Below are 22,488 nucleotides of genomic sequence, written 5' to 3' on the forward strand. Positions count from 1 at the left end.
ATAATCTCCTTCATATTACAAAAAAAAAATATTTTTTGTCTCTCTCTCTCTGTATTTTGATATTAACTTCAACCTACTAAACGACTCACTACAGTTTTGTTCTGACCTTTGTAGCCAATGTACTGTAATTCACTTGACTACTACTATATATTGTATTTTTGTCACTGCTAGTGCTTGGAGCTTTTCTCCTCAGGCCTCTACTGAAAATGGACATATATCCAGTTAGACTAGACCGGTCAACAAATGTAAAATAAACAAATAAAATAAATAATAATGCTATCTAAATTCCTCCTCTCATCCTTAGCTTTGAGAATCTACCCAAATGTGATGACTGCAACAGTGAAACACGAAAAACATAGTACAGTTGTGTACACTTACCATAAGTATAGATGTTCAAGTGTATTCACTGTTGCAGTCCTGGTTACCCTCCCTGCAGCCCCCTGACTTCTTTTGGCTGTACCTCTACGCTCCTTTACTATGCTTAAAAGCTTTTTGGTGCATTTGCTTTTTTGTTGGAGGTATAACCTTGTGTGTGTGTGTGTGTGTGTGTGTGTGTGTGTGTGTGTGTGTGTGTGTGTGTGTGTGTATATATATATATATATATATATATTGTGATTTTCGGCTTTTCCCGGTTAGGGGTCGCCACAGTGGAACTCCGGTCCCTAATGATTGGCAGTAGATTTTTACGTGCCGAGTTGCCGGCCCTGCCCATTCATGCATGTCTCTACACAGAAGACGCTCTAGCTGAGAATCGAACTGTCTTACTGTGAGGAGACAACGCTACCACAGCACCACCACTGCAGCATATGTGTATACATATATATATATATATATATATATATATATATATATATATATATATATATATATACATATATATATATAAAATTGCTTCCCATTAGGGGGCACCTGACATCTGGGACAAGAAAAAAATATGTAATGGCGTCGGCTGCATGCTTTATATCCCTGACTGCCTGACATCACAGAAGATGAGACAGCAACCGACGCAGGACCTAAGACTTTGATAATCAGGCCGACTGAGGACTGCAAGCAGATAACCCAAATGTAATGATTGCAACAGTGAATTCACTCGAACATCTACATTTATGGTAAGTGTACACAACTGTACTATTCCTTGACTTTACAGTAAGCTTCAAGAAGACATTGTTCTGTTGTAGAAAGAAATTAAGCAAGGTTTCATTTTTGATTTCTGTCTTCTACATATCAATTTACAATTAAGCAAGCAAAGAGCAGTGCAGTGGCTAAAGGATGCAGAAATGGTTAAACCACCATGAAGTACAGTTCACTTGTGCTGAGAATGATTTTGTCCTAACCCAGAGGCTTTAATAAATGTGGGCTGTATTTGGAGCTCTGGTTGTCGTAGTATGATTTCCAAGGAGATGATGACGGATGATCTACTTTGAGACACTGGCTGGTAGTCTTAGATTTTCATTGTTCATGTGTATAGAGTGTCTGTGTACATTATATAATTTAAGTATCTTATTGGTAAAAACACAGAAGAGGAAAGGTTGGCCCATATGAGAGCAATTGTATATATCTAAAACATGTTATTTTTTGTTAGTTTTATGGTGAGGTTTTGCAAAATTGTGGTGGCATTTCACTCTGTTTTAAGTGTAGAAACTTGCTATAACGCAATGATTTTTTCCTGTTTGTTCTGTGCATTGTATGTGTTCAGGTTTAAACATTCTAAAGAGTTTTTTTTTTCAGGATATGTAGTTTATCAACATTCTGTAATTAAAAAGCAGTGTTAAAAACTAACAGTGTAAGTTTGTATATTCCTCATTATCTTTATTTGTGTTCTAGGCCAATGTGAAAACAAAGTAAGTAAATGTTTAAGTAGTGATAATAAGGTGGTACTCAATAAAAGTTGGCATTACACACAACACCCTCGCCTTTAAAGTGGTTGGCACTTTAATAATGGTTGACATAAAATGCTGATTGTGAATCTTCTTCTTCTTCTTCTTTCGGCTTTTTCCCGATTAGGGGTCGCCACAGCGGATCACCTTGTCCGCACATTGAATGGCAGTGGAGTTTTATGGTGTCGAGTTGCCAGCCCGGCGCCCAACCTTCCACAGAAGGCACACTCACACGCACACCTAGGGCCAATTTAGAGTGTCCAATCCACCTGCAGCATGTCTTTGGGATGTGGGAGGAAACCGGAGCACCCGGAGGAAACCCACGCGACCACAGGGAGGACATGCAGACTCCGCACAGAAGGCACCCCAGCCGAGGATCGAACCGGAGAACCTCTTGCTGTGAGGCAAAAATGCTGATTGTGAATACTGATGGTTAAACATCTGAGATTCCTGAACTGTGGCTTTATGGTGTACATTCAGACCACTTACTTGTTTTGCTTTTCTATATTCGTAGTTTGAATTGTTGCCTTGGTACTAGTATTTCATGTATTGCAAGTGACCTCAGTACCCTTGACAGTTTAATACCTAATGCTGCCTTGCTGCAACACATACTTTCCTCTCATGCTACTAATATTCTGCATGTAGGGAGTTGTCAGGTGTTCCTAGGTCATAATTTGTGCCTCATCTATAGGTTGTGTTAAATGATCCATTTTCCGTAATTGGTTGCTGCGTGTTATGTATGCAGCAGCTGCAGTAGTGATCTCACTGCAGTGTTTTCTTACCAGTAATGTTGCTGTCGTGGCATGTAGATTAACCACAAGAGTGCCTGAGGCTTATTCCTTAATTTTCATCAGGGAACATTTTTGCTGCAGATAGGCTCTTTTCCTGACAACAAGCCAATGTTTTGTCCACACTTTTGCTGGCAGACAAAGTGTTCAAATCCAGGCCACCTGCAGCTTAGTCATGATTCCGAACTCTGTACCGAACTGGCTTGTTCTCTATTGACTTTACTCTTCTTACTCACAATAGAGTAATGACAAGTGAGTAATGGTAACATTGTTTTCCAGTTGCTGGAGTCTAGGTCTTGAAAATTAAATCTTTTTTTCATGAACATTGGCCTGAATACTTCAGATATCATCATTTATAACTGATGCTTTCATTTTTAGCAGCACATTATTAGATATTCTTCTTTAACGATGTTACAGTATTCAACATATGGGGTTTACTCCTCTTGCTTTGCGAACATGCGGCCAGTATACAAAAGTTTTCAGTCCCTGTATGGTGCATGGGACGTTTGAACTGGCTCAAGGAACATGGAACGTAAAAGTGACATCTGCATGCACAGCCCTCAGAATTTCTCAGCCGCCAGCTGAACACCAGATTTTCCTGCCTTCGTGGCTGCCAAATTCAAGAAATCAGATAAGTGCCCCACTGGGGAATCCTTCAGTCCTTTTCTTTCATTTAATGCGTGTTCATGTCATCCAGAAGAGGAAAGTGTAACTGCGGCCATCAGATACCTCACGATGATGCCCACGATCAGTGCCTCTTTTGTTTGGGATGGTCACACGATTACAAGGCTTGCTCCATTTGTCAGGAGTTTGTGCCCAAGCCATTGAGTAGCCGTCTGCATGCGTTTAATTTGTATTTAGAAAATCAAAGGTTAAAACAAATAGCTTTAGGGATGGAGAGTTCCTTGATTATGGAACAATCAAAAAAGAAAGCCAAGACTATACTGTCTACCTCTTCAGCTGTGCCTCTAGTGTCCAACCCTCAGCCTGTGCCCGACATCAGCCTGGAAGAGGAATCGAGCTCGGCCACCTCGGGTATAGCGGGTATCTCCACGGAATCCGAACAATTCTGCTTTACCGGCATTGGTTTCTGATGGTGGGGGGGGGGGGGGGGGGCAGAGCTTTCAGTAAGTCCACCGGATGCCTCTGGTTCCTCAGACTTCAGGTCTTCCTCCCTTCAGATGTCTGCCAAGCCTCTAAAAACGAAGGAGAAAAGCATATTTCTACTACCACTGAAAGCATGCCTGACTGCCAGTCTTTCCTCCAAAGTCTGTTTAATGCCTTCATAGCCTTACGTCCTAACTCTGCAGGGATTGCTAACATCCCTCCTCCTATTCTGAGTCCAAGGCCTCACACCACAGATCCAACCATAAGGGAATGGCTATTACTCAAAGCAAAAAGGCATCCCTCAACCTCCAAAACAGGTACACCTCCTTCAGCTGCTGGCTCAAGGCACCATAGAGGCAGTCCCCCCCCCCCTGCAGCAAAAGGAGGAGGTGTCTACTCCAGGATTTTCCTGGTTCCAAGAAAAGACGGTCCTTGGAGACCAATTCTAGACCTCTTGTATCTCAACCTGTTCCTAAGGGTTCCAACCTTCAGGATGTTGACCCTACCAGCCCTTTTACCTATTCTTATCCCCAGGGGTCTATGGTCACCTTAGATATAAAGGATGCCTATCTTCACATCCCCATAAAGCCCACCTTCAGGAAATACCTGAGGTTCTTGCTAGGCCCTTCTCGCTTTCAATTCACTGACTTGCCCTTTGGGCTTTCCACTGCACCCAGGGTTTTCACCAAATATTTGACTCCAGTGATTGCTTTCTGCAGGACAAAAGGGATCCAGATACTCCCTTATCTGGACAACCTGCTGATACAGGCAGGCAACAAGGAGACACTTCTGCAACATATACTTCTGGTTGTCTCCCTCCTACAGTCACTGAGATTTCAGATAAATTACCCAAAATCTTACCTGGAACCTACTCAAAACATTGTCTTCTTGGGGTGCAGAATTCGGTCAGATGTTATGAAAAGCCTATCTTCCCCCACAAAAGTTGGAAAAGTTGACCGAACACCTACTTCTGGTCCTTCAGTCAACAGAATTGACTGCAAGCCAGTAGCTGAGGCTGCTGGGCTACATGGCATCCACTATCCCCATGTTACCATTAGCAAGACTTCATATGAGAAAGCTGCAGTGGTACCTTCAGTCAGTCTGGACACAACACTCCCATCCCTTGGAGTACATGGTTCCCCCTCCTACCATGCCTCAAACTAGAATTCCAGTGGTGGTTGACACAAGTGACCCTCAGTCCCGGTCATCACCTCCAACCACCCCTACCCACCCAGAGCATGCACACAAATGCCCCAGACTTGGGCTGGGGAGCAACTCTGGGCCCATCATGCAGAGCCACAAAATCAAGAACACATCAATGTTCAAGAGATGAGTGCAGTCCTCCTGGCCCTTCGAGCCTTCCAACCATATCTTCAGAAAGGCCCACTAAAGATTTTCACAGACAATACCAAAGTCCTGTGGTACCTCAATAAACAGGGATGGACCAAGTCCTACTTACTTTGCAGACTAGCTCTCCTAGTATGGGAATTGGCCACCTCACAGGGGGTAACCCTACAGGCAGTCTACATTCCCTCTCTATAGGACTCCCAGGCATACCATCTCAACAGAACCATCACAGACGACTGGATGCTTCACAGGGATTTCTTCCTGGATCTGGTCCACTGGTGGTGTACACCTCAAATAGACCTGTTTGCCTCCTTCATCAACAGGCAACATCCTGGGTTTTGCCCTAGGACACCACATCCTCAGGCATTGGACACAGACGCCTTCTCAGTCTATTGGAAGGGGAAGTTTCTCTGTGCATTTCCCCCCTTTCCACTTATCCAGAAGGTCCTGCTGAAAATCCAGCAGGATGGACCATAAATCTTGCTGGTGACTCCCAACTGCCCAAGACAGCATTGGTTCCCCCTACTATTACAACTATCCAAGGGCAGTCACCACAAGTTACCCCACAGAGTGGACCTTCTCACACAGCACAAAGGATCCCAAATACACCCACAGTGGCAGTTACTGCACCTCACCCTGTGGCTGATGGGATTCTGATCCCCTTCAGTCACCTTTGCAATGAGGACATGCTCACTGTGCTGCAGGAGGCCAGGAAACCAAATACAAGAAAATCTTACCTTTCAAAGTGGAAGAGATTTTCTATATGGTGTCACAAAAGACAGTTGGACCCACTTGCAAGACCCCTCTAGTTCTGTCTTACCTGTGCGAGCTACTGTAGACACTTGGCCTATTCCTCCATTAAAGCCCGCTTGTGTGCTATTTCAGCATTCTTTCCCCTGGAACCCCCTCTAGCATCTGGACTACCAGCTAAGCTGTTTCTCAACTGGGGTCTTCACCTGAGGCCCCCAGAAACCCATTCCCACCCCCATGGAACCTTAACTATGTTTGGAAAAGCTCATGCTCCATCCATTTGAGCCAGCAGACAAAGTTTCCTGAATAATGTACATGGAAAACAGTGCAACTCGTGGCCGTGACCTCAACCAGAAGATTATCAGAGCCACAAGCCCTCATGGCTAGCCCACCTTTCCTAGTTTTCCACAATGGCAGGGTTACTGTTAGAACTTAACCCTTTATTCATGCCTAAGGTGGTGAATGACCTCTCCCTGAATCAAGATATCCATCTACCTATCTTCTTCCCTAACCCACCGGGGGGGGGGGGGGGGCAGTGAGAGAGTACTTCACTCCCTGGATGTTCAAGACCATTAGACAGGCTAGTCAACTCTGTCTCCTTCCATTCCAGAGCCCTGGGGAAGGCAGTAACCAAACAAACTATCTCTACCTGGATTTCCAAAGCCATCACCTTCCTCAACAAGTACCATGGGAAATCCCTGCAAGGCACTGTCAAAGCACACTCCACCAGGGCTCTGGCCTCCTCAGGAGCCTTCTTCAAAGGCCTGGATACCTCTTACCGTTCTTGAAGCAGCCACTTGGTTATCAGTGCACACCTCCACCAAACATTACAAGTTAGACCACATTTCCAAGGCCAGAGCAAATTTTGCCAGGGCTATCCTTCATGGATTCCTGGAAACCGCCTCTAAACCACCACCCCCTCCTTCACAGTGAGCTTTGGCACTCGCCCATATGTTAAATACTGCAACATGGGAATAGAAGGACATAGAAAAGTTGTGTAAAATCTTACCATAACCATAGATGTCCTTGTCTTCAGTGTTGCAGTATTCCTTCCCACCCTTCTTCCCCTCCTGTTAGGCTGCATTTCCTTTTCTGGGTGTCACAGGACTGGCATTGCCCTTACTAGGACTGGTCTAACTGGGTCTCACATTTCTGAGGGCTGGTGCGTGCAGATGTCACTCTTATGGCCCATGTTCCTTGACCCACGTCAGACGTCCCAAGCACCATACAGGGACTGAAAACTTTTGTATTACTGGCCAGATGCTCATGAAGCAAGAGGAGTAAACCCCATATGTTGAATACTGCAACATGAAAGAGATGGACATCTATGGTTATGGTAAGATTTTACACAACTTTTCTGTACTGATTTATGCCTAGAGTTCCTGTATACCAGATAAACTTATACAGAAACTCTTTTGCAGCAACAAGAAATACTCGATGAGATCCAGCGAAGAGAGGAAGAAAAGAAAGAACAAAGGAGAAAAGAAGTAGCCAAGCGGGTAAGGACTGCAGCCCTTTCTTTGCCAACTTGTTTCTTTTCAAGTTTTTGTGAGATAGGATTGCATATTTGCTTTTCTTTGCCTGTTAAACACATTTTGATTAACTGACATTTCAGCTTTTTTTTTTTTTTTCCTATAGACAAATAATTTAATACTTGTATAGTCTTAATCCAGTGCAACCAATTCAGAACTAGTACAAAAAATTCTAATAAATTTCCAAAAGACATGCAGCCAGCTCTAAAGATACAAGTATAAGGGTCTATATTAGAAGCAAAAAACTGCTTTTGAGCGAATACGTAGAGCGACACACATTCATCGAACCGCATTTAAGCGATTCGATGAATGTCACAGGGCAAGGAGGTAGTTGGCCAACTACACGGAGTTGCTCTTTCCTTCGCTATAGTGCGATCTTGAAGTTGGTGTATGTAGTTAGGGGGGGGTGTGGGAGGCACAACCCCCCACCTGATGGTTTTTAATTTTTATTTTTTCTGAACGGCTACATGAATTTTTTCATTAGGAAAAAATGTGATTATGTGGCTGTTCGCTATTTACAGGTTTCACATATTATATGTCGACTTTTATGTAGTCACACATATGCGCTTTCCTTGTTCTGATATAGACGCAAGTATAATGATACTCCCTTGCATTTGTTCCCTCACCACAACAGCACATTTCTCCCTTTTATCCTCACAGCCCTGAAATCTATATAAGACCCACTTCACCCTGAGGCCAAACATGATATATTTACACAGGCTCTGTGGCCAATCTGTCCATTTCCCTTGCATTCTGAAAAAAAAAACAGTAAATAAAAATGTACATTGAAATTTAAAGTCCTCCAAAATGTTGTGATGGTTTAACAGGAGGTAGTGTGTGGTAGCTTATAAATTGAACTAGATCCCAAAATTCCACCTGCTTTGATGCAACCATATCCTCTGTAATATAAGGATATTTAATGTAGTATTGAATTTGAAGCCACAAACAGTTACTTGAGAAACAGATACGATTCCAAATACCTTTTACTTTATTGCATCATCTCCAACAGCCAACATGAGCTGTGGAGAATATCTGTGATAGCCTTTCCAATGTATAAATTGTTCTACACAAGATCTTCTGTGAAACAAAAAAAAATGCTGAAGATTCATAGGAGGGACAAGCATAATTATTTTCTCTGTCTGATTTCCTTAATGTAATATTCGACTATGACTTTGTAAAATTTAGTAGGGATGTCCTTTGCAACATCTCTCAAATATATGTACGTATTTAACCTGTAAGTACCATTTTGAAACATAATAAGCATCAACATTTTTTCAAGTATTGTAGCCCAAGAACATGTTTTTTCACGGATGACAGTTTTTATCGCTGGATCGTTTGTACTGGCAAATAAATTGAATTGATGTTTTCATAAAGTTATTGGACACTTATGCAATTTATTTTGTATTTGTGTGGCATGTCCTTTACAAAGATTTTACATGTTTGGGTTTATTTGAATTACCATTGCAGGTTTGTTTCTGTGTGTTAGATGTTACAGTTTTTCAGATCTTGAGTAGGATAAAATGTTGACATAGATAATCTTTGCCCTTTCTTCATGGTTGTGCTACTGTGAAGCTGGTATATAAGGAGGTGCTTTGGGGGCTTGCCCAAAATGTTTATGTACCATTTTGTTTTTCATTGAAGCTGAATTTGTGCTCTCCTATTGTATAGTCTGGTTCTTATTTATTACTCAAGTAATTTAGTGATGAGTACTTCAGTGATGAAACATGAAACTATTAGCCTAGTCTACAGTAGTATGATTGTATTTTTTGTTTAGTACGCTGAACTCCCTGATAGATATGTAGCCATTGATTAGAATTTACTTTGAATATGACCGACCAAATAAGGTTGGTCATCTTCAAAACAATCAGACCAATATCCAAGGCTGTTGTTGTACCATTCTGTGGAAGTATATCTGACTTGGGAGATGTATTCTAACATCTTCAGTACAAATTACTAAAAGTAACAAGTATTTAAGGTAAGGAGTGGAGAATAAAATTTCAGTGAACAACTTCCAAGATAGTTGCGTACTGTTCAGCTTAATTTCAGCTCTCCTTTTTTAATTTCTCCAAATATTTTGGGTTTCTGATACCATGACGGGAATGGACCTAATTCCGAAGTCAAAGTACTATTAAAGCTAAAGAAATTAGTATTGTTTTAATCTTTGATGTCAACCAGAAGTGCTCTTCGCAGCACCCACAGTGTGCCCATTAATGACTCCTGCAATTCATCTGGTCCTTCACCTTATATTCTTTCTTTTGTTTTTAGGCATATTCAGTTGCTGCCTGATTTTCATCTACTTATGGGTTTGATTTCCATTCCTGCTTGACCCCAGTATGCTTCTGCTAGCCTAAGCAGGGAAGTCATTTTAGATTTATTCTCCTCGTGTTTCAAAGCTTTCACTAAATTTGGTCCTGTGAGGTCAGCAGATGTGTGGAGTCCCACAATCGCAGATCTATACATGTAATCAATTTTAAGGAGGCCCACCCGTCCATAACGGGGAATATATAATCGTAGTATGCACTGATTTTTATAAATCATTTGGTGAATATGAAGCATCAGAAAAACAACCAGGTTCTCTCACCACGAAACTGTGTAAAATAGCGATATATCCAAACCGGACTGAAGCTCACAAAAAGTGTAGCAGCAGAGCAGTAAAGACAGAAGCAACAGCTTCGTTGATTCAATATGCAATAAGCTTCTATATGCAGTAAACCATAAAGTCATCAAATCAGGAACCATAAATTCACTTTGTTAAATAACAAAGAATCCAGTATATGAAGACCAAAACGTTTATTGTGAGCGCTTTCGCGTGGTCACCACCACGCTTCTTCAGACAATACAATTAAAATTCAAACCATCTATTTATACTGATAAATCTGGAAAAGGCGCCAAATTAAAATAAGCAACTCAGGCAATCTTTCAATTAAAAGGTTAAAAGGTTAATACAAGCTTAAAGAAATTTTCAAATGCTGCAATCATTTCATGTAAAGAACCTAGATGCATCAACAATACTGAAATGTTCGTACACCATACTGTAACTTCTGGTCGGTGCCTTTTTAGACCCTTTAAAATTAAGATTAGCGACGGGTGTTTTCATAAGCGTTAAAAGTAGAATTAGACTAAGCTAGAACTAACCACTTGTTATGGAAAGGTTTAGCACATTTAAAACATTCGAAATATTTAAGATATTTAAGAATACATATCATTATAGAACACAACCTGTTACAGTGACATAAATATAAATATAAAGCTCACTGTATTATCTTACATTTCAGATTATCCTATTACAATGTCGTATATGAAGGAATGGGTAAATGAATAAGTATTCTTATGATTAAAAGTCTAATAATAATAAATTAAGTAAATAAATATAGGAATGAGTAATTAGATAAGGAAATAAATACGTGTTCGCTAAAAGCGTAAATTCTCTATTTCTGAATCAGTCTATATTCCTATTATTTAATAAATGTTCATATTTGATACTGTTTTTATTCATGGAGATAAATTATTAATCTTTAATCAGAATTAATAGTCGAAATTTAAATAAGTGATCAAGATCATAAATGAATAAATATCAAAAAACAATTAATCTAAAATATTAATCTAGATGAAATAAATATTAAATATTAAATATTAAACATTGAATCTATAAATATATGTTTTGAAAAATATATACATATTTACATAGTGTATTTATAAAATATATAATATAAAAATATATATAAAAATGTGTGTATATAAATATATAAATGGAAACCTGCTCACATAAATAAAATGAATAAGTGATGGTTAAAATTAAACATTATGTGTGTGGTACCGGAAGGTAACAAGTAAAATAGGTAAAATACAACTTACATTATGGGTGAATACATACATTAATGAATACAACCAGTTAAGTACATTGTGTAAAGGAGACTTTGTATATAGAGAATATCTTTACTAGTTAAATCAATGAAGGACAATGTACATGACTAAAATATGAACATGTAATAATGTATTTATGTTAAAATATATAATTAAGGAAAAATGACAACTGAAAAATATTTTAGACAGTTATGATGAACCAGGGTTACACTCCATTAATAAACCTTCATGTATAGAGTTTTACCTAGATTCCAAAACTGGTTTAATAGAGACTTGGTTATTAATACCAGGAGGGATGTGTGCAGCCAATCTTAGTATCCATTTTAACTCCTTAGTATTTAGAAGTAACGAACTGTCCCCACCTCTTTTATTAGGCGTAACTATCTCCAATACCTTAAATTCAAAGCTATGGTGGGGCTGTTCCAGGATGTGCTTAGCTAAGGCGTTTAGTTCATTTTTCTTCTGAATGTCATAAAGATGACCATAAATTCTGTCTTTCAGACATCTTTTGGTAAGGCCAATGTAGAACGATGTACAATTTTTACATGTGGCTAAATAAATAAGATTCTTGGTACAACAATTAGCATAAAACCTAGGATGGAAACTATAGTTCAAAATAGGATGTTTGAAATCTATTTCTTTTGAGATATAGCTGCATCTCCTACAATTATAACAGGGAAAGGTGCCTTTCTTATTAATGAATGGTGAACTTAATTCATCATTGCTAACTTTATCATTACATAATAGTTGTTTTAAGTTTGGGCTATTATTAAACATGAAGTGTGGTTTGTTCCCTATTAATTGTTTAACAAAGGGATCTACCATAAGTAATTTCCAATTACTATAAAAAACCTTCTTGATGTCATTAATAATACTAGAAAAATTCAGAATTATAGGTACGTAGTCCTTGTGTCTTGTAGAATATCTATTATTAATGGTAGTTATCTCCTGGTTACTTGATGGTGTGGTCCTAATTACACTATTCCTTGTTTTTGTAACTAGATCTAAATCATAGCCTCTCTCCCTAAATAATAATTCTAGGTGATCCGCTTCAAGTTGTAACAAGTGTGGATCTTTACAAAGTCTTTTTAATCTGATGAATTGGCTCTTAATGATGCCAGGAAAAACATACCTAGGGTGCATACTGTCAAAAGATAAAAGTGTGTTCCTCCATGTTGGTTTTCTGTAGATGGTCGAGGTTATGGTACCATCATCATTAATGTTTAGTGTAACATCCAAAAAGTTAATGGATTTATTGGAGCATTCCATAGTAAACCGTAAAAAAGTGGAAGTGCTTTCAAGGTAGTTTAAAAATTGTACAAAATCAAACTCTGTCCCTTTCCATACAATAAAAATATCATCCACGAAACGTTTATAAATCATTATCTGAGTAAACAGGGGGTGGGTAAATAAATAAGTGCGTTCCCAGGCCAAAACAACCAAGTTGGAATAGGTGTTCGCACATGGGGTGCCCATCGCCACCCCCCATTTCTGTAGATAATACTCATTTAAGAACATAAATACATTATTATTTAATATAACATCCAACAGTTGGCATGTAAGTAATTGTTTGTCATTAGAAAAGGATTTATCCAACAATAGTATGTCTCTTATCGCCTCAATACCCAAGTCGTTGGGAATTGACGTAAAGAGGTTCTTCACATCCAAGGTAATCAATATGTAATCATGATGTTGAGTATCTAATCGTATCTCTGACAGACATGCTAATAAATGATAGGTATCTTTTAAAATAGTATCAAAAGAATCAACCACTGGTCTGAGTAAAAACTCTACAAAGCAGGAAGCATTGGCAGTGACCCAGTGATCGCCTGATACTATAGGTCGTAGTGGGATGGTGGGTGTTCTTGTGGATTTTCGGGAGTCCTTTAATAATAGGTATGGTGGGGTTTTCCACCAAAAGATAACTGTACATATCTTCATTAATCTGTCTGCAAATGAGCAGATCATACAACATGTCGTGTACATTCTTAATGATGGTCTTCACTCTACACAAATCTAATTTAATATATGTCATTTCATCAGTAAGCATTAAACGCATGTTAGTGTTATACTCAGCCCTATTCAGTACCACAATCCCTCCTCCCTTATCGGCAGGTTTGACAGAGATTCTATCAAATTGTTTTAAGTGTTTCAACGAATTAAATTCATCTAGATTTAAATTAAAAAAGCCAGGTTTCACTTTAGTGGAAAATAATTCATAAAAATCTTGCTCACAGATATGTAAAAAGCTTTCTATACAATGGGGTAACGGGGGCATAAAAGTGCTTCTCCTTTTAAAAACAGTAGATGTAACATTTTTATTTGAGTCAGGTTTTTCTTTGAAGAAAACTTTTAAGGCTACCCGTCTACAAAACAATCTTAAATTAATTAAAACATTAGTAAGTGTGTCAGAACAGGCTGGAATGAAATTCAAGCCGCGATTTAAAAGAGAAATGTCAGCATCAGAAAAACTATAGTCAGAATAGTTATACAATAAACCAGTCACTTTTTTGTTCGTCCTGTGAATTGGAAGCTTTCTGCAGATAGCTTCCTTTTCCTTGGGCCTCGACTCGTAGACCGTCCTCTGTTCTGAAACCTTTGTTTCACTGGGTATGGTAAGAAGTTTTTTGACGAGGAACCCAAAGGAGCTGCAATGTTAGGATCTTTAGGTCTGGCTCCTGCATTAGTAACAGCTTTAAACAACGCTAGTTGGTTTGGAGGGGGCGTGTCAGTCATATTAGGAACCAAGGAAGTGGTATTAGCCCCCTCTAAACTAGCATTAGACAAGGTAACATTTGTCGGCAATATTGTATCATTAACATTGCTGGCAGCAGAAGTGTCCTCTGTAGAAATAGGACGCTGTGTGTTTGTTACATTAACATTTGAGCCATCATTGTCATTGTGTGTTACATTATTGCTTCTTGGCCAGACAAATACCTGTCTTAATTTGAAATCTTGAAAGTCCCTTTGTAGTTTACGCATTTTTGTTGCCTTCAGTCTTTCGCTGAAGGCATTTACTTGTAGACATATATTACGTAATCTGCGAGTACAATAGTCCGCTTTAAAGCGGTTACTAAGATCTTTGAAATTAGCATCAACCTTATCTCTCAGCTCAGTTTCTAAAGGAGAAAAATAATCAAGAAGAAGTCTAATGTACCTGTGTCCGAGGTCAATGTTCAAATCCTGCCATTTTTTGAGGAGTTCTGGATGTGCCTCACCGTAAGACGGCATGCACATAACCCGCATCCCTCTCGGTACAATGGAGTAATGGAGACAAGCCTCTAGATGCTGCCTTTGCCAGGCATATCTTTGCAATTTGTACATGTCATCCTCTAGAGCTTTAGATACAAGGTTGAAATCGGTAATGTTAAAACCTTCTGTATTCACGGGAGTGACATGCTCAGTTTGCGAGAAGTCCAAGGTCAATAAAGGGTTAGCCTGTACATGTAACAAATCTTCTAGGTGCACTACTGCTTCCCTCGTCCCTGGAGTGTAGTCAAGTTCAATGTCAGCGATATCCATCGTGTGCTGGCGGCGAAAATAAAGTGTAGAGAAGGTAATATTCAAAAAAACTCTTCACCGGCAGCCGAAGAGAGAATGCCCGTAACTGAGAACAAAAATCAGAAAAACAACCAGGTTCTCTCACCATGAAACTGTGTAAAATAGCGATATATCCAAACCGGACTGAAGCTCACAAAAAGTGTAGCAGCAGAGCAGTAAAGACAGAAGCAACAGCTTCGTTGATTCAATATGCAATAAGCTTCTATATGCAGTAAACCATAAAGTCATCAAATCAGGAACCATAAATTCACTTTAAATAACAAAGAATCCAGTATATGAAGACCAAAACGTTTATTGTGAGCGCTTTCGCGTGGTCACCACCACGCTTCTTCAGACAATACAATTAAAATTCAAACCATCTATTTATACTGATAAATCTGGAAAAGGCCAAATTAAAATAAGCAACTCAGGCAATCTTTCAATTAAAAGGTTAAAAGGTTAATACAAGCTTAAAGAAATTTTCAAATGCTGCAATCATTTCATGTAAAGAACCTAGATGCATCAACAATACTGAAATGTTCGTACACCATACTGTAACTTCTGGTCGGTGCCTTTTTAGACCCTTTAAAATTAAGATTAGCGACGGGTGTTTTCATAAGCGTTAAAAGTAGAATTAGACTAAGCTAGAACTAACCACTTGTTATGGAAAGGTTTAGCACATTTAAAACATTCGAAATATTTAAGATATTTAAGAATACATATCATTATAGAACACAACCTGTTACAGTGACATAAATATAAATATAAAGCTCACTGTATTATCTTACATTTCAGATTATCCTATTACAATGTCGTATATGAAGGAATGGGTAAATGAATAAGTGTTCTTATGATTAAAAGTCTAATAATAATAAATTAAGTAAATAAATATAGGAATGAGTAATTAGATAAGGAAATAAATACGTGTTCGCTAAAAGCGTAAATTCTCTATTTCTGAATCAGTCTATATTCCTATTATTTAATAAATGTTCATATTTGATACTGTTTTTATTCATGGAGATAAATTATTAATCTTTAATCAGAATTAATAGTCGAAATTTAAATAAGTGATCAAGATCATAAATGAATAAATATCAAAAAACAATTAATCTAAAATATTAATCTAGATGAAATAAATATTAAATATTAAATATTAAACATTGAATCTATAAATATATGTTTTGAAAAATATATACATATTTACATAGTGTATTTATAGAATATATAATGTAAAAATATATAAAAAATGTGTATATATAAATATATAAATGGAAACCTGCTCATATAAATAAAATGAATAAGTGATGGTTAAAATTGAACATTGTGTATGTGGTACCGGAAGGTAACAAGTAAAATAGGTAAAATACAACTTACATTATGGGTGAATACATACATTAATGAATACAACCAGTTAAGTACATTGTGTAAAGGAGACTTTGTATATAGAGAATATCTTTACTAGTTAAATCAATGAAGGACAATGTACATGACTAAAATATGAACATGTAATAATGTATTTATGTTAAAATATATAATTAAGGAAAAATGAGCTAGCTAGCCTAAGCAGGGAAGTCATTTTAGATTTATTCTCCTCGTGTTTCAAAGCTTTCACTAAATTTGGTCCTGTGAGGTCAGCAGATGTGTGGAGTCCCACAATCGCAGATCTATACATGTAATCAATTTTAAGGAGGCCCACCCGTCCATAACGGGGAATATATAATCGTAGTATGCACTGATTTTTATAAATCATTTGGTGAATATGAAGCATCCTTCTTGTTTTCCTATCTAATCTATCCAACACGTTTTGGGGCCAGTCATTCACTCCAAAACTCTGTTAGTACAGGAAGAGCAAATTGATTTATGGCTTGGATTTTGTTTCTAAACGTCAACGCTGTTTTCAGGATTAATTTAAGACTTCTAAAGTATTTGTTACTAATTTTTATTGATATTTGTTCATGTTTTATTGATGATCCTTCATCAGTTCCCAAATATTTATACACTTCCTCTTGCTGAAGTTCTTTTATATCACATTCTTGTCCCAAACTGATGGTGTGAAGTTGTTCATTCTCGTCGTTCATTCTTACACATGGGTTCGGAGCCGATCTATCAGCTTCGAGTCTGCCAATTTACTAGCTGAAGATCTCAGAGTAGCTCGAGGCTAGGTCCCTATCCTATGATGCTCTCTGTCCTAGCTCAGATCTAGTTGGATGCTGCAACAAATCGGAGGTCGTCTGAGAGCTCAGGCCAGTTTGGGACAAATTTTTCTGCTTTATAGCTAAATAGATTTACTCTTATACAGTTAAACTACTTTTTTGGCTAGTTAGCCTTGTTTACTTTAATCCTTTTCAGTGTTTTGACAAGATTTTGTCCTATTCAGAGCAGCTGCTCTTAGGCCTTTGGCCGTGCCTTAGTTTAACCCCTATCCTGTTTAGTGTGATTTTTCATAGTATTGCTATTACTAGTGTTTGTGTTTAACTTGTTATTAGTTAGTATATTTAGATATTGAGGATTAAAAATATATTTAGATGTTTAGATATTAGATTTAGTTTTTGATAATTGTTCAGTGAACCTGACAACTCAGAGTTGTTTATAGTAGCTAGAGTTTGTGGTGTTTTGTGTGTGCTGTTGTTATTCAGTAATCCATTTGCCTTCAGATTAGTGTTTTATGTGGTATTGCTTCTAGTATGGCTATTCAAAAGGAGAAGCAAAAATCAGGATTTTAAAAAGTGTCCGAAATGCGGGCAGATGATGTCCATCACGGACGCCCATGTGAATTGCGTCTATTGCTTGGGGCCAGTTCACCTCCAGGAGGATTGCTCTATCTGCCATTCCTTTAGTAGCATGGTTTTGCTTGAGAGAAGAAGGAAGTTAGTGGATAGAGGGTTATCGAAGCCTGATTTTCAGGAGTCCTTGGATAAGGCTGACCGGACCTCCAAGTCATCAAAGGGGTCGAAGTCTTCTAAGGCTTCCTCGGAGCCTGAGTCATCGGCTCCGAGCTTTACTGTGAGGGTGCAGTCGCCGGCTCCACAGTCTTCAGAGCCATGCACCGAGCCAGTGTTTCGGAGCCGGTCCCCAGTCTTGGAGCCGGTCTCCGAAACCTTGAGATTGCCTATTTAGTCGGTGGTGTCTTCGGTTCCTTCGACTTGTTCTTCGAGGACCCTTTCTGATGTGGATGTGGACCGGGTGGTGCAGAGGCTTCTTGAGAACCCGGCACTGGCTAAATTATTATCGACCTCGACCCAACTGGATTCCGGACCTAACACCATCGCACCTGCTGTGACTATTCCTCAGCCGAACAGGGACTTTGGAGCTGGTGGAGGAGGACCTGATGGTTGTGGAGCCTTCGGAGCCAAACCTGTTCCAGTGCCATTGGCTCAGTCAACCCCTGACTTCTTCGGTACCATTGGAATAGTCTGGGAGCCGACACTCTCTGGTCAGTTCTGGATGGGGGGGGGGTCAAACCGAATCGTTGGTTCTGACCCTTCCTCTCAGAGCGTCGGCATGGATGAGCTCGGCTCTGTTCTCTGGGTCGGAGCCCACTGTCCCGGCACCGGGAGGTTGCCTTCTTCTTCGGAACCAGCGGCCTCCAGGTCGGGGCAGTGGAGCTTTGATGCTATGAGGAGAGTTATTTCATCCAAGACTCACTTCATCAGGTCCCTCCTCCTCCTCCCCTAAAGTGCTGCTTTCTGCCTCTACATCGCAGGTCCCTGTGAAGCGTCGAGACACGGAGCCTCAGGTAACCCCATCGGGTGACCCTTGTTCTACTGAGACTTCACCAGAAGCTCCCACTGATGAGGTTCCCAGGAAGAAACTTTGTAAGAGGAGGCATTTAGATTCCCCACAGGAGTCCTTGACATCAGACACCGACTTAAAGGAATCAGAAGGGTCCCCATGGCAGTCCCCCTCGGAGGATATCTCCTTTGCCGATATCCTGGAAGTCCTTAAGCAGAGGGGTGACTGGCAGTCCATTAGCCCTACTGAGGTTGAGTTGGTGCTCCTAAAGGCCTTTGGGTCTCAACCTTCCATCTCCTGGGCGACTCCACCCTCCAAACTAATGGAATTGGTTTCATCGAAGGGCGTGGGAGTATCCTGATACTATGGAACTGGTCCCTCAGAGGCCCAACAAGTTTATCATCTACCCCCACGACAAGATGTTCCTCACTAAGGGAGTTCCGGTTGATGCCATGGTGGTGACGGCGGCCACCAAGAAAGAGATGTCCAAAACCTCTTCTACTGTCCATCCACCTAATAGGGATTTTAGGACTATGGACAGGTATGGGAAACGCATCTTTAGTTCTGCGACCTTTACTATGCGATCGCTGAACTACTTGACTCATTTTACCAGTCTTCAAAGAGATCTCCTAAAAGAGCTCGGAGATGCTCTGCCGGGTAGTACAGTTGGAGGTATCTCTGAGAAGGTGGTAGCCCAGCTTAATACCCTTAATTCCATAGTTAACTCATCCATGCGGCTCATTTCCTATGCAGCCGATGGGTCGAGTTGGGCAGCAGGTTCAGCAGTAGCTCTTCGGAGACATTCCTGGATGTGCTTATGCGCCTTTGCAGAAGCCTTCAAGACTTCCTTTGTCAGCACCCCATTCGATGACTTTTCTCTTTTCGGGCCCAAAGTCAGGGAGACTCTCACTAGGTGTGAGCAAGAGGGAAAGACTCTATCTGCCGTAGGAGTCAGTTTTTCCACCTCTACCAGACCATACCCCAAAGGGCAGAAATGTGGAAAAATGTGGTTCCGAAAGTCCCAAGGAGCTTTCCAGAACACATGTAGTGAACCCCCTCCAGGGACAGAGGAGGGGGTAATAATGGAAGAAGCCACCCTGGAGGCAGAGGGGGTCCACATAACCAGGGTAACAGGGATCAGCTCCTTGGTAAGCCCTATCAGTGCTCCTGAAAGGAGGCCCGACTGCCCTACTCTGGAGGCAGTCGGGGGTCACTTGGCTTTGTATCCGGATGCCTGGCTAGGAATTACAAGAGATTCTTGGGTACAAAGCATCGTTACCAGAGGATGTTCATCGTGTTACCCTGCTGCAGTCATCACACTTGGGTTATCCTGCCGGCAGGCGGTCCCGCAGTCGGCCTGAGTTACAAAGTCTTGGTCCGGCGTCGGTTGCTGTTGCTTCTTCCCTGACGTCAAGTGCACCAGGGGTATATAAGAGGCATCCAACGTCATTTTCTTCAGTCTTTCTTGCCGCACTGTGCCCAAAGCAGAAGCAGTTCGCAAGTGCCGGTCGGCCGACACCTGAGATTTTCGAATCGAATTTCCGTCCGAAGACTTCAATAAAGCTAAGTACCCCGTTGGGGAACCTTTTCTTGCCTCAGATGTCAGAAAAAGTTAACAATTGCATTTCTTGTGGGAAGCAAATACCTCATAAGGACTTCCATTCTTATTTTATTCCTTGCCTAGGCCCAGACCACGATGTCACAGGTTGTCTGTTTTGTGCTAGGTTTAATAAACAAACTATCAAACGCCGTTTTGACTTCGCATGACATTACTTTGGTAGGAAATTTAATTATATCATGCCGTCGGAGCAGCCGATGACCGGCATGCATAAAAAACGCAAGGATAAGGACAAGCAGCCTAGGAACAAGCCAGGCTGCAAGGCCTCAGCTGAGTCTGTCGCCGGTTCTCCGGTTTTCAGTGAGGCGCCTACACAGCCCCTGACGACCGCAGAATTGGAACCCCAGACAGCTGTGGATTCTCAAGCGGAGTGTACTAGGCCGACGCAGCCATCTTCATTAGGCCCTCCCGACACCGGAGCAGGAGGAGACCCCGGTGCAGTGGAAACACCTTCGGTTGCAGAAGGTGTCTTCAGACCGACTACACTCACCATTAAATCTTACACTAAGCTTAAAACTCCATTAAAACCAAAAAAGACTGTACATCAGTCTACAGTTCAAGGCCCCATGCCTAACAAACAGATGCTTAAGATGGCTGAAGATTTGATTACCTTAATCAGGGGTTCCCATCCCCCTCCAGATAAAAGACCAAGACAAGAGGAGGATTATGCTTCCTCTGACCAGATTTCAGTTTCCTCAAATTCTTCTGAGGAACAGGATTACACTTTTCCCCCTTAAGAAGACTCTGATGCTGAAGACTCTATCCCCTCAGCATCTCCCCCTGAAGACTACTCCTTTGGGGAAACTTTACATACCATGAGGGAACATTTCCACTGGGAGGGCCAGGGCTACTCTGATTCTAAGAAAAAGCTCAGAGAATTCCTTTTACTACCCCAGCACAGACCACTTGCTATCCCTCCAGTTTTAGATATTGTGGATGATGTTTACTTGGAGTCTAGTCTAAATTCAGACTCTCTACCTCCTGCTCCAGCCAAACCAGACAGATACTACAGAGTACCTGACTCTCACAAATTCCTTTATAAAAGCCCTGTGGCTGACCCAGAAACAATTTCCCAGCATCCCAAGGGGGCTAAAGCTTCTATGGCTAAAAATCCTGTGCCCTCTGAAAGTGATTCCAGAGCCCTAGATAGATGGGGAAAGAAAATATACACCTCAGCAACTCTGGCTATGAGAGCATTAAATTGTCAGTTTCACATGCTGAAATATCAGCAATTCCTAATGTCTCAATTAAAACAAAAAATGAGCACACATTCTGAACAGTCTGAATTCAAGGAAATGCAAGATCTGTTGCATGCAGCTGAACAGGTGGGCAAACATACTTTACAATGTGGATTTGATTCATTGGAAGCTTCCTGTAGAGCAGCTGTTACTGGGTCTGTCATACGTAGACATGCTTGGTTAAAAGAACAAACCCTACCTGATAATGTTAAAGCAAAATTATTGGATTCACCTTTACAGCAGGATGTATTATTTGGTGTCAAAGTAGAAGAGGTCTTCAAGAAAATGGAGGATAAGGCAGTCTATGTAGACAGTCACGGATTTCTCACAAGTACAACCCCCTCATTTCAGCAGAAACTGGCCAACAAAAAACTGGTCCTTTCCAGCTTCTGACAGATCACAGATGGGCAAATAGACGCCCAAGGGGCAGAGGTCAGTCACAAGGTCCTCACAAACCTTGCCAATGGGGTACTGCTACCCAGAAAGGAGGAGAAGACGGGCCCCAAACTAGCAGAAGACAAACACAATGACTCAATCCTCAAACTACCAAGCAAATCTCTCCTGGCAGCTCCCTTGGGAGGAAAATTAGCAGTTTTTGCAGACAACTGGCACATCATCACAAAAGACAAATGGGTCCTAAACATTGTCTCACAAGGATACAGATTCCACTTTCATACGTTGCCAGGGAAAAAAGGAACGCCAAACCTGCCACTAAATCAATGGGCAGAGGCACAAAGACAAATTACAGCTCTCATGGACATGAGAGCCATTCAACAGGTACCTACACAGGAGCAAGGACAAGGATTTTGCTCAAGACTCTTTCTAGTCCCAAGAAAAGACAAAGCATGGAGACCCATTCTGAATCTTTCAATTCTGAACACCAATCTGCAAGTACCAAAATTCAAGATGCTAACACTACAGCAGCTTCTTCCCATGCTGGGCAAGAATGCTTGGCTAGTAACGTTGGACCTCAAGGAGGCATACCTGCATGTCCCTATTAGACAAAATTGCAGAAGATACCTCCGCTTCATTGCAGGTTCAATGCATTATCAATTCTCTGCACTGCCCTTTGGCTTATCTACTGTGCCCAGGGTC

At 40.6% G+C, this 22,488-nt stretch overlaps 1 protein-coding gene across 3 annotated transcripts in view; it reads left to right on the top strand.

The window, feature by feature from the left end:
- The window catches only part of EIF2AK4 (eukaryotic translation initiation factor 2 alpha kinase 4), a 3,701,979-nt gene that overhangs the window by 553,636 nt on the left and 3,125,855 nt on the right, over positions 1 to 22,488 (top strand). For all 3 annotated transcript variants that reach the window (XM_044073832.1, XM_044073831.1, XM_044073833.1), the window contains one exon: positions 7,291 to 7,368. In XM_044073832.1, the coding sequence (XP_043929767.1) occupies positions 7,291 to 7,368 (78 nt within the window). The remainder of the gene's footprint in view (positions 1 to 7,290; positions 7,369 to 22,488) is intronic.

Source organism: Protopterus annectens, chromosome 6.part0 (genome assembly GCF_019279795.1).
Source record: "Protopterus annectens isolate FY-2018-M chromosome 6.part0, PAN1.0, whole genome shotgun sequence".
In the NCBI taxonomy this organism is placed as follows: Eukaryota; Metazoa; Chordata; order Ceratodontiformes; family Protopteridae; genus Protopterus; species Protopterus annectens.